Source organism: Corvus brachyrhynchos, unplaced genomic scaffold (assembly GCF_000691975.1).
Source record: "Corvus brachyrhynchos isolate BGI_N302 unplaced genomic scaffold, ASM69197v1 scaffold209, whole genome shotgun sequence".
Lineage (NCBI taxonomy): Eukaryota > Metazoa > Chordata > Aves > Passeriformes > Corvidae > Corvus > Corvus brachyrhynchos.
In genome coordinates, this window is record NW_008246056.1 from 3,215,597 (window position 1) to 3,228,806 (window position 13,210).

The window sequence follows — 13,210 nt, forward strand, 5'->3', positions numbered from 1 at the left end:
CACCCATGGAAGGGACAAGCAGCATGGCAGGGGCTCTGGCTAAAATCCTGGTTTTCCCATTACAGCCAGTACTCCACTGAGGTCATGGCCAAGGCAACTCTGCTAGCAGTAGGGCAGAAGTGAAAGCTGCAGCATTAGGAAGCTTCCAGCAAAAGGAGTGTGTTAGCAGGCTGATTCTGTTCTCTCCAAACACATAGCTGAGGAGAAAGAAAGTCCCAGCCATGGTGCTGACTGTCCTCCGTGCATTTTGTGTTTTCCTCAGAACAGTTGTTCTGTGGCAAACAGAAAGGGATTTAAAGAAATGCCTGTGACAGGAACCTGACAGAGTTTTTTCCCACCCTGGTCCCTAATTATAGTGTGGTTTTGCCATGGGAGGTGCAGGAGGCTCTGCATTATTCAGGGTGTTTTAAGGAACCAAAAAGAAAAGAATTTGGCTACTGTTTCTTTGTTTGCAAATTATGCAACTTTCAATGCTTCTGAAAGACACAAAATTGCACTCAGAAAAACCATGGGGTCCTAGGTACCTAGGATTTGAATAGCTAGAACTCAGTATGTATATAGCAATGAATACATTTCACTATTAACTTCATCAACGGTGAGATTGAATCTTAGTACAAATGCTTTCTACCAAGTGATTTCCCCAAAATCATGCATTTCTGATGATGAATGCAGTTCTTCATATTGAACATAATATTTCAGTGAAAGTTTCCAATATTAAGATTTTAGCTTTCATGTAACCAAGCTTATATTTTTTCCTAGTGATTCATTAAAAGATTTTTGACAATGGAGAATGCGTCTGCTTTTTCAGAACATCAGGGCTGTCAAGGGGCTTCTTCTTCACTTTCTGAAACAGCATTTCACTGTATTTCTAGAGGCATTAGAGCTGAAAGCTTGGTTTTCTGCAGATTTAGCTCTGGAATTGTTTGCCTTGGGTGTCTAGCTGGACATGAGATGTAGCTGAAGCTTTTCACCACTGGTGAGACACATGAACGTGTGTGTTCTCCTGTAGAAATGGTACAGTGTTTTAGGGTGTGAATTCACCTTGTCTGTTAGTGCATTAATAAAGCCATTTTTTCTCAGCCTGGACAGGCATTTTAGTGACTTTCCATCAAGTTTGATCAACAAGCTCAAAGGCATAGCAAGAAGAGGTTCCTACTAGGCAAATCCTGCCCGGATGCACTTGCACACATACTTGCCCTAGTGAAGCAATGCTTTTTCTTCACTGGTTGCTTAAAGAATGTTCAACACAGGGCAGGAAAAAAAGGTGGGAAGATTAGAATTGCCCAAAGTTTGCTGCACTGATGACTGCAAGCCTAAATGATCAGAAGCATGTTTCTTAAAATTCTGCAGTTGCTTAAGCTCTATCTTCTCATCCTTTCCAAAACTAAAAAGGTTTTAAGAAAAAATCTTTGCAGAGAAAAGTATCTGTCTTTCTAAGGAGGTTTGGTGAGCTGGCTGCCAGAGATAATAGCCATTAGCTCCTGACGGCCCATTTTGCATTTCTTACACAATTTTAAAAGTTCTGATGTAGGAAAAATATGGTATTGATTCAGGGAACATTTATGTTTTGCACGAAGAGAATTTTTAAATTCCTTCTGAGTAATAAAAAATGTGGCACTTACCATTGTGTAATAAAAGTAATTAAAAATAAAGAAGATAATAATGAATAATGAGAGTAACCAGAATTTTTCTTCCTTTGTAGGTTATGGTGTCATGGCTGATGGAACCACCACCTATGTGAATGCATCTGTGTGCACTGTGAATTACCAGCCACTTAATCCACCTATAGTTATTGACTTACCTACTCCAAGGAACACATGATTATAATGAGGATTTAAAGTTGTATACAACACATTAGCAACTTTATATTGCTGGCTGAGAATCCCAATAGGGAACCATTCAACAAAAAAAAGCAAAATCCTTCTTTTTTTCCCTGCTAGCTCTTCACAGATAAACTTAGAATAACAAAAGTGGACAAGCAACAAAGACGTTTTGGTGCCAGAAACAATTAAAGACTAACATTTCACCATTAAAATGTTTGTGAACACAGAAAAGTGAATGCATTCCACATATATATAATACATATATATATATATCTATATATATATATATCTCTAGTAGGGGCTTTTGTACATACCGTATATTGGACTTATTAAAAGAACGATGTCTTTCAAAGGAGTGTTTCTTTAAGAAAGTTTGCAGTTTAAACGTAAGTGTTTAGACTAGGATTTGATTTCCTCATTTCAGATGTTTTCCAGTGAGTTCTTGGTAAAATAAAAATGATGGTAAAGATGTTTTCCCTTAATCAACATGGCAAATATAAAAGATGGTGCACAAATGACCAGTCACAGGAGGAAAGCTATTTCTCCAAGTCCTCCAGGTCTAAGTCTTTGCATCTATTCAAAACCAATGCAATAGAGGCCCTAATTCACTGTACTGAAATGAAGTTTTACTACATCTGGCATTACAGATGGCAAGGGAAATGGTGCATATTGCCAGCATGCTGTAAACAGCTCAACATTCAAGAAGGGAGACTGTGTTAAGTGCAGTATAAACTCAGGAATTTGTAACCTGGCCTCACCTGTTAAAGAAAATAAGGATGACATTTCCCTTAAAAAAGAAGAAAAAATATAACTGTGTTTTTGTATGGTAAAGCGATAAGTGATTGTATTTAAGGAAAAAAAAAAAAGAGAAAAAACCCACAAAGAGCCCACCCAATGATTAGTCATGGTTTTTTAAATAAAACCCACTGGGACCATTGGTTTAAAACCTGCTAATGGGACATACAGCCAATGATGAGATTACTGGTTTGAATTTGGCTCTAGTCAGGAGTGGTAAAATGTCATTGTGATCATTTTGTCCCTGGGAAACATAGATGTCAAGGGGAAGGCATCATCCTGAGGTGTAGTTTGGACACTCACTTTTGGGTGGCTGTGAGTAATGGGTACACACCAAAGTGTGCAGAGCAGAGGTCACCTCAGGGGACCTGGTACTGCTGTTTGCCCACTCATGGACACTGCTGAGAGAGGCCCAGGACAAACCCAGTAGAAACCCATCTGTTGCATTGCTTTTGGCTCCAGGCAAAGCAGGGGATGTGCTGGGAGCTGGTTGGGATGGTCCACAGCCAGGGTACTGCCGTGCAGCTCTCCTGCAGAGTTAGAAGAGGTGTTGAAGCTGCTGGGATTTCAATCCTGTCCTAGGCAGAAGCTTAAGAATTGATTACAAAGCCACCAAAAAAACCAAGGGCTTCAGACATGTCCTGCAAGAAATGGATTTCTGCTTTGAACTAACAAACATATCCTTTTGCCTTGTGGACATCCTGAATTTGGGGCTGACAGCATCTAGACATTAATCTTGTTCACACGCTGGGCAGACCACAGCGCTACCAGCTCAGAGTTGGTTGCAGGTCTGTGCATAGCCCACAACTGCACAAATGCCTTGGAGAATTCTGTGTGTTACATGAATGTAAATGTGAGCTTCACATAGCAGCTACATGTACATTATACACTTAAACAATTTAAAATACCTGTGTTGCAAAACCAGGCCACATGAGCTTCGACTCTGAGCAAGGTGGGCACAAACTCTGCTTTTCACTGGCTTCCCATGTGCAGCAGCTCTTCCAGCTGCTGCTGGGAGCTGACGTTTGAGCCTGCTAACTGACTTGTGCTGTGGACCTACAAGAAGCCACCAGACCCCCAGAAAACATGACAAGTCACAGGTCTGTCATTTCTTGTAATCTGTTGGGTGACTGTGTGTCTAAACAAATGTGCTGCTTTTTTGTCCTGAAAATGAAACCCCAAAACAATTGGTGACACCTGCAAGTGGTTTTTGGGTGAGTGGTTCACAAGTGCATGAGCAGTCTGCCATGAATTCAGATGGGGCCACTTTTGTCAGAGCTACTGGTGTAGAAATCTCAGGATCAGCTCCTAAATCAGTAAGAACTGAAATTCATAGTTGAATATGAACTCCTGTCATCATTGGGAAGATGAACAATAGCTTGGTTAGAATAAAAGTGGCTTAGCTAGTCACAATTCAAGTGGTTTGCAACAAATGTGGCAGGAAATTGGCTGTATGTTAAAGCCTGAAATGTTTACATTCTCTCATGGCACTTAAATGTTAAAGTGGGGGGAAGAGGTCCTTTTATTAGCCTCTGCAAAATTTCTATGTCAACCATAAACTATTCTCTTAAAAATAATTTTTCCTAAGGTATCTTCCAAATACTGTGTATTTTTATGTGGAAAGGATATGAAAGCAACTGTTACTTCAAAATATCATTTAAAGTACTTGAGGTATGAAAGCTTAAAGATTATTTAATCATTTTGGCATAACTTGAGTGTTGTAATTTTTGGTCAAGCATGTTAGACAAATAAAGTCTTAAAAAAAAAAACCAAACACACATCAAAAAATAAGGTCTCTTAATGTCCAGCTCATGTGATCAGCTCTGTGTTGGAATGAATGCCATCTTCTCCAGGGGCAGGAGCCAGGCTGTGGGACATTAAAGTTGTTTTGGGGGGGGGTCAGCTGGCAGAGGGACTGGGGACAGATGGCAGAGGGTGCCCTGCTCAGTCTCCCAGCTTCCAGCCGCCCCATCTCCTGCAGAGGGTTACGAGCTCGATGTTGGGGTTGCAGAGAGGGGAAAACAGCAACCACTGCCTGTAATAGGTGGGAGAGAGTGCCAGGTGTGCCTGGGAGGCAGGAGCCTACCCTGGGAGTGCTGCAGCACAGCTCTGGAGAGGTCAGGAACTGGGATGCCATCCTTTGGGAGTGGACAGCGTTTGAGGGAAGGACAGTTTGCGAGTTGGGTGTAAGGACACATCTTCACAGAGAGGAAGGCTAAGGCCAGGTGAATATTTTTATTTTAACTTTGTGGGCACAGAAAGACCTGAGTTTCTGATGTACCTCAGATAAGGAAGGCCATGAAAAGGAAGATTTCCACAAATGCGGCTGTGCCACTCTCAGCTCTATTTAAATTTGGGATGCCCTCTCAAGTAGTTTCCTGCCCCACCTCCTCATTGCTGACCTTCACTGATATTTATCCAGGTAGCAGCTCTCCTGAAGGAAGGTGTGCTGTGTATCACTAATATGTGCATTCCCATCACCAGGCAGAATTGTTGGCTGAGATTAATTCTGGTTCATTTCAGCAATGAATAGGGAAGATATCACTGCACGTCAATGAAAAGAAAAAAAACATGACAAGATTATTTTTACCTCCCTCAGTCACATACGGGTGAGGATGTGAAATGTTCTTTGACTAGAAGGAAGGAGCAGGCTGGAACTCAGCACCCACCCAAGCAGCTGCTTTTGGTGCCCCAGGAAGGATCAAAACCCCTGTCTCAGGGTCATGCTTGTGGACACAGCAGGTGGGAAAGTGCTCTAGTTCTGCTGTAGGAGGGAGCCAGAGGAGATAAGAAGTGGTTTGTCTTTTCCAGTCACTGACAGCTGCCAACAGTCAATGCAAATACTTCAGAGGAAGGAGGAACGAGACATTCCTTAGAAGGCAATTTTTGGAATAATCTGCCCATGGGGATCTTTGTCCCCCTCCCATTTATTGCTGTTTGTGTGAGAATTTCTCTCTTAAAACCCATATTATTGCTTTCTGCTCAAGTAACTCACACAGAGCAAATATAACTGCAAATGGTCTTTCCTTTCAGGTACATTCCTGTCCCTTTCTTGCAAGTCTCTCTGCATCTGCAATTTTAGTGGTATTTTGGAACAGTGAACACCCTGGATGGTTATGCACAGTGCATTAGAACAACAGTATTTCACTTATCCTTGTACGTGTGCTGCTGCTTGGGTTTATTGACTGTCCCTTTGTTCTCTTTTTATGTGAAAAGTGAAAATAGGAGTACTTATATGCACCTCTTTTGTGCCATCTGTTATTTTGTATATTGCCTGTTATGTTGCTTTTTACTCACTTCATCCAGAAATTAAAATAATTTCAATTCTAGCTAGATTCTATTTCTAATCCTCTTACTTTCCCATCTCGGAAACGCTCCCCTCCTCTCTTTTTGATGATGTGTCATTCGGGAGTTGGTGAGAGGCAGCAGTGCCAGAAGAGGACCTCCTATCTGAGCATCCATCCCTCCTGTCTGAGCATTTAGGCACAGTTCTCTGCTGCTTTCTCTGCTGACTTTTATCCAATATCTTCATTTTTTAGGAGTTTTTTGGGATAATAGCATATATTTGTAACCCCCAGTGGAGCACTGTGGTGAGCTGCCTATGGCTCTAGCTGGGCTTTCTCTTCAAGAGGTGAGAACTGATCTGGACTTACCACAGCCATCACCCTTTCCACTCTGTCCATGTTGGGGATCTTCTCCCCCCTCTCTGTCCTGTTCCCCTGGCTTTGGCGGTACCCTTGGCAATCCTCATCATCCCTGGTTGGGCTTTGCTGCTTGAGGGTACCTCATCCACCACCTGTGGGGAGCTGAGGATGCTGCTGTGGGGGATATGGAGCTGTGTGACATTGGCACAGCCCTCATCCCGCTTTTGGGGTTTTTGTGTCTTAGCTGCTGCCCAACCCATGACCCTTCTTTGCCTCCCATGAACAGCTCTTCCACAAAGGTCTTTATCAAAACTTTTGCAATTGTCCACACCAATTATATCAGCAATAGCTCTTCTGGCCAGGACTTTGATGCACAAAAGCTTTCAAACAGATTAAAGGAAGGGACTTTTCTTTTGCACAAATCGGTCGGCATTGTTTCCCCCGGCCCAGTGAAGTGTCTTCCCTCTCCAGAGCACAGTGGACTAAGACTGAGCAGAGCAATTAACCTCACCACATGTCACTGGGTCTGTGCACACCGTGCCCTTGTGCTCTTTGCTCCCATCCAGGGCCATGTGGGCCTGGTGAGTGGGCAGATGCTTCCTGCCGTGGGAGAAGAGCCCATTCTCTCCCTCAGAACTCTGGTCTTGCCTCTGCGTGGCCTCGGGGACAGGGGGACAGCCATGGGAAACAACAACCCAGGCAGGCTGGCTGTTTTGAGTACTCTCCTTACATTTCTCTTGTCTTTCTTTCTGTGTTCTGAATGGGATGAGCAACTTGAGGAGGGCCAGATGGGAAAATGCTGGTTGCTATAAACATGTTGCAGTGGCTTATGGTAGAATCAAGCTTCAAAATCAGAGTAAGGAAAATGCTTTGCCCAACCACATGAGCTGCCCAACACCCAGGGAAGGCTGGGGAGAGTTGAAGGTGATGTTAAAGCACCCTCCCACCAGTGCAGCCCCAAGTGCTCCTTCCCCACTGCAGTTAGAACCTGGCTGTGGGGGCTAGGGCTGGCCCAGCTCACTGAAAAGTGCAAATTGGGACTACTAGGAGGTATCAAAATTGGTGGCACAAACCTTTCCACAGAGGCCACTGGAAGGGCAAGAAGGGGTCTCAAAGCTGAGGTGCCTTCTCTCAATGAGTGCTCCCTTTTCCGCAGGGGAGTGGCTGCCTGTGTCCTGGTGGGGACCCTGCCGGTGGGCGTGTGGGGCTGAACCCATAGAGGGGAGTAGGGGACTCCATCTGTGTCTCTGCAGGGCACAGAGCCAGGTGGCCCCAGTGTTGTGTGCTGTGGACTTCAGAGAGAGGCTTGTCCCTGCTGGGTTTCTGTTTCATCCTGGTAGAGCTGCTGCTCTACCAAAACAGACAGAAGGGCAGGGACAGAAAGCAGCAAGGTCAGGTCCTGCACGGCCCTGCACCTCCAGCGTGCTGAGGAGGGCTTTGTGCAGAGAGAGATACTCTCATCTGTGCAGTGTAATTACCCACAGTGGCAAATTTCAGAGTCTCCTGCAAAATTTACCTCCCACCATAATGACCTGGGCCAAATTTTCTAGAAATAATAAAATTATGCAGGATAAAGCAGTTTAAGTGGAGAGGGTAATTAAACCTGAATTTCTATTTTTTTCTGTTCTTTTATAAGGCTGTTGCATGGCACAGGTTGTGTCTGTTATGTGGTATTTTAAAAAGCTGCTTCACATGTGTCAGCTACTGATTACTCTGCCTTTATCACCAGCTCCTTTGCTTCCCGTGGTCACTCCTGTTGGTCCCTGCCACTTCACACCACTTGCGTTGGGGCTCCCTGAGAAGGACCTCACCATGGACACCCCCACTCTGGATACCTCTGTGGGCTCCCCAAGGGTGAAGTACCAGGGTCAACCCATCTTGGCCTTGTTTTTGAGCCCAGAGACAAACCCCAACACTTTCCCCAGCAGCCTTAGCTCCAAAGACCTGCAACAAGCCAGGAGTGGTGTAGGACAAGGAGACGGGTCCTTCTGCTTGGGGCGAGCCTGGGGACAACTCCTGGCATCACCCCAAGCCTCTCCGGGTGAGCCAGTAAGTGCATATGTGGCAGGTTCCCTCCACTGGGAAGGAAGAGCCCTGTTCTGGGGGAATGAATGCCAACAGCACACAGAGCAAAGGCAGAGCAGGACAGCAAGGTAAAGCATGGCAGGGCAGGGCAAGCCTCCAGAGAAAATTGCCCAGCGGGGTCCACAGCATCAGAGTTTGTTCCATCAGTTTGTGAAATGGTGCAAAACATCTGCCATCCCGATAACCTTGTGGCCTGCTCGTGGTGCTTTCCACCCCTCAGTCACACACCAGGGGATGCAGAACCTCTGCCCTTGCTTGCAGTGCTCTGTAGTGACATACACAGGAAAGGAAAAGGTGCTGTGGAGCTGCCAAGGAGTCAAGAGAAGGAGCTGCTTCCAGCTTGCTTCCCCCATCACTTCAGCCTGTGCTCTCTGGATGCCCATCTCTGGGCAGTGATGGTTTAGCCCCGCACCTTCAAAAGCACCTTCTTTCCCCACCTGTTCTGGCTGGACCACAGTGTAAACATAATTATGTTTATTGCTTGTTCAGAAAGAAATAATAGCTCTGAGGTGTTACCTATCCAGTTCGTTTCTGCAGATGCCCTTAACAATAATTAATCATATGTACTAACATGGGGTCAAGAGGCTTGTCAAAACTGCAGCTCTCCAGCGGTAAACAGAGCTCATGCAATTAGCAGTCCCCATCTGAAAATGCCTGGATTGATTCATTGTTCTTTCTAACACCTGAGAAAGTCAGGGAAGTAATAAATCATGAAAATATAGACAAGGCACTCAGCAAACTATGATGAAGACACTTCATCAGCTGCCTGCAGCTCTGTGTCAGTGTGTTTGTGCTGGAGTCAACACTGAGCTGGTTGCATGACAGCTGGAACCACCAAGCACTCACAAACACTGCAATAAACTCAGAAATTCTGTGCCCTCTTTGAAGTTAAAAGTAGGGGATTTCTTAACTGCTTTTAATCCAACTGCTATCAAGCTTATGCCATTCCTTAATATAAAGGTGCAGGAGCTTTTAGTGCACAGATCTTAATCAGAATAGCAGGACTTTCTCTGCCAAGCCCACAAGGATTGGTAGATGGAGGGGAAAGGGTGCAGCTGCATTTGCTGGTCAGGAAAGGGTCCTTCCATCTCTCCACGAGCTCAGGATGCCACAGTGAAAGACACCTGTCTCTCCTGGATCCTGGACATGCATTGTTCAAGCAGCCCCTTTTTACTTGAAAAAAAAAGAAAAAAACCCAACATTTTCTAAAGGAATAAAGGAAAAAAGGACAACAGCAGCAGAAGAGGAACAGTTCCTCCAAACTTTGAAGCTGGTGTTATCTATTAGAAACAACAAAAGGAACTCAAAGCTGGGAGATGGAAAGCAACAAAATGTATGAAAGCAAATTACTTGAATGGGGCTCTCAGAAGTGATGGTGATATTTCATGCTCCCTATTGGCTTTTTTCCTGTTTCTGAGTGAAAAAAGAGAGCATACTTTAAAGAACAGTGTTGTCTCAGTAGTCTCTGCTTGGCATTTTTAACAGTGGTTGTGTTCTGCAATTGTGATGTTGGTCTGAAAATCATCAGGAACTCACAGCCCACATGTAGAGTTGAAATAGGAAGGTGGTATGTGGTTCTTTATTACTTAATAAAGAGAAAATAAAGACTCCTTTTATTCTTTAAAAGTTCCTTATAGTTGTAAGAGGCAGTTACTTCTCCTGACTCCTTGCTGGGTTCACAGAGGCTTTTCCTTTCCTGTGTACGTGGCTTCGGAGAACTGCAGAGCTGTTCCCACAAGAAGAGGGTGCTGATACCAGTGGGATTGCAGAGCTCAGCTGAATCCATACAAGGCTCTGCCAGAAGCCCGAGGTTGTGAAACCAGCTGTGAGGAGCTAAATGACCCAACTCTCTTTTTCAAGTCTCTCAGGTCAGAGAACCTCTGGAAATACCACTCTAACCTCTTGCTTGAAGCAGTGGCAGCTGCTCAGGGCTGCTCCAGCTGAGCTTTGAGGACCTGCAAAGATGCAGAGCTCATCACCCCTCTGGGCATCTGTGCTGGTGTTGGACCACCCTGATGATGTAAAACGCTCTGTCCTGTAGAATGGAAAGCTCAAGTCCTGTATTCCCAAGGGAAGCCACCTGTGCTGCTCCCTGGCCCATGTGGCTACACAGTGGCATCCCTCAGGGTGATGTCTGGAGTGGTGGCCGATTCCAGGCAGCCATCACATCCATCTGGCTGTCCCAGCCACTCCAAATATTAATGAACACGGAGAGCCACAGCAAAACCCTGGGGTCTGCTGGTTGTATTTCTGGTGCTCTGATGTCTTCAGTGCAATAGCTCGATTTGCTTCATCTGGTTTAGGAGAGCAAAAAGAAAACCTGCGCTGAAGAAGCAGGTGCTGGTCTTGGTCCCACTCCATTTCAGAAGAATGAGCACTGAGCTCAGCAAAATGAGCATCTCAACAAGTATGAGTCAAAAGCATCCTTATATGACCTCTCTCTAAGGTTTATGCAACTTTTCAAGACGTTTTCAAGAGAAGCCATGTTCATCTTTGCACCATGCTCACTTGTGGCTGAGCTGAAGAAGCCAAGAGAGACACTCACTACGCTGAACCTTTGCTTTGCCTGGCTGCTTGAGAGCAGCCTCCTTTCCCTGGTGTCTTGGGGTGACTTTATGATGTGTATCCCATATCGCTGCCCCATGCCCAGAAATTAATTTTGTGCCTTTCTGTGCCTTTAAACTGAGCCTGAGAGGGGGGAGAGAAAAAAACCGAGCAAACTCTTTCAAAGCAGTTTACAGTTTGTTTTCAGGGACACAGATACACAGGCTCCTCTCTGCGTTCAGCAGCGGTGGGAGTGGGAGGAAGCAGCTTGCTTTTCAGCCAGCTTTCAGCCAGTTTTCCTCCAGAGAGAGACAGAGAGTTGAACTTTTGTTTTCCTGGGACTTTGGTTTTTTTTTTTTCCCTTCTTCTTTTTTGGACTGTTTCAACATCAGAACACATCGGGACTTTTTCCACCAAGGTGGAGGCCCTGGAGGAGGGGGCCCAACCCATCCCAGTTCTGAGGGGAAGAGAGGAGAGAGATCTATGGAAGGACTCTGAAATTTTCCCAGGTCTTCTCTCAGCAGAGCAAGAGGTTTTATTATTTAGCATTATTATTCTTTTCCTGTGTGTTTGTTAAATAAATTGTTTTTATCTCTTTCACTTTCCTCCGAGGAAAATTCATTTTTTCCTGAACCTGGTGGGGGAGGGATGGTTGTAACCTGCCTTCTCTCAGAGGATATATTTCCAAATTTCCCCAAACCAGCACACCTGGGAAAAGTTTAGCTGGGAGATGAGACTTCAAATGCAAGAACTGGAGCTATAGCAAGCAAAAAGGTCCCTTCTTAGGGGAAGGATTTTGCTTTAGAAGACGTTCAGTTGATGATTGATAAGTAAATATGGTGCACAGCCTTTTTACTAGTTCCACAAGTGAAGTCTAAGAAATTTTGTGTACTGGGACAGTGAAAGGCAGAGAGCATCCACTCACTGGGTACCTGGAAGAAGCAGGAAAAGACAGATCCAGGGAGGCAGACCAGCTCCTGTTGCATGGAGAAAAGGAGGAAAAAATATCCTACAAGGGCAGGCTGGCACCAGAATGATGAACTGACAGCAGAACCACAGCACGAAGGATGATACTTCCTGAAAACAGAAGACTCTGCTGCACTGATTCATGATGCAACTTCGTAAAATTTACATGCCAAAGGGGACTGAGGGAGAGGGGTGTCTGCTTGGAGGAAAATGAAGGAAATCAGAAGATGCAAGGACCTGACAGTGAAAATGCTGCTTAACTAGGAGGTATAAGTTAAATAATTTTTGCTTTTTAGCACAACAGAGAAACTGCGTGGCTTGGAAGAGCTCCACTCCTGCAGAAGACAGGGCTGTCTGGAGCTGCAAGGAGAGGTTTCAATTAACAGAGATATCTGAAAAGAAGGGACTAACAAACCCTCAGACTGTTCAAACTCTCAGTGTTGGGCACATATAATAGAGACAGACTACGCTGTGCAGAAATTCCTAAATTGATTATGTATCAAGATTAAAAGCCCAGGTAATAAATGCAAGGAATAGAAATTGCCTGTTTAGAACCATGCATTAGAACTAGCTGATATTAATGAAACCTAATAGGATGACACATGACAGGAATGTTGATTAAGTTGTTTATAATCTCTTTAGGAAAGATCAACTGGGCAAAAGGAAATAAAACTGGCTCACACTATAAAATGTTGATGCTGGCAACTATGAAGTTAGTCAACTGGAATATTTATTCATCCACTAGACCTAAGAAGTAAAGCTTTTGGTGTCTCTCCAGGTGATACGCACTTCACACCATTACATTCAGTTGAACCATAGAATATCCTGGGTTGGAAGGGACTTGCAAGGATCATCAAAGTCCAACTCCTGACCCTGCACAGGACAAAGACAACCCCAAGAATCCCACCGTGTGTGTGAGAGTGTTGTCCAAAGCTTCTTAAACTCTGGCAGATTTGGTGCTGTGACCACTTCCCTGGGCAACCTGTTCTAGTGCCTGACCACCCTCTGGAGGAAGAACTTTTCCCTAACATCCACCCTAACTCTCCCCTGACACAGCCTCCTGTCATTCCCTCAGGTCCTGTCACTGGACACCAGTGACAAGAGATCAGTTCCTGACACCCCGCTTCCCTCTTGAGGAGGCTGCAGACTCTGATGGATCTCCCCTTGGTCTCTTCTTCTCCAGCTGAAGAGACCAAGGGCCCTCAGCCATTCCTCATACGGCTCCCCTCAAGGCCCTTCACCATCTTCATAGCTCCTCTGGACACTCTCCAATAGCTTAATGGTTTTTTATGTTGTGGCACCCAAAACTGCCCCCAGCACTGGAGGTGAGGCTGCCCCAGCCCAGAGCAGAGC

General features: G+C 45.0%; 1 protein-coding gene across 3 annotated transcripts in view; it reads left to right on the forward strand.

Annotated features, from left to right (window-relative positions):
- MPPED1 (metallophosphoesterase domain containing 1) overlaps positions 1-5,947 on the forward strand; it is a 62,521-nt gene extending 56,574 nt beyond the window's left edge. For all 3 annotated transcript variants that reach the window (XM_017745861.1, XM_017745859.1, XM_017745860.1), the window contains exon 7: positions 1,703-5,947. In XM_017745861.1, the coding sequence (XP_017601350.1) occupies positions 1,703-1,821 (119 nt within the window). In that variant the 3' untranslated portion in view covers positions 1,822-5,947. The remainder of the gene's footprint in view (positions 1-1,702) is intronic.
- The last annotated feature ends 7,263 nt before the right edge of the window (positions 5,948-13,210 follow it).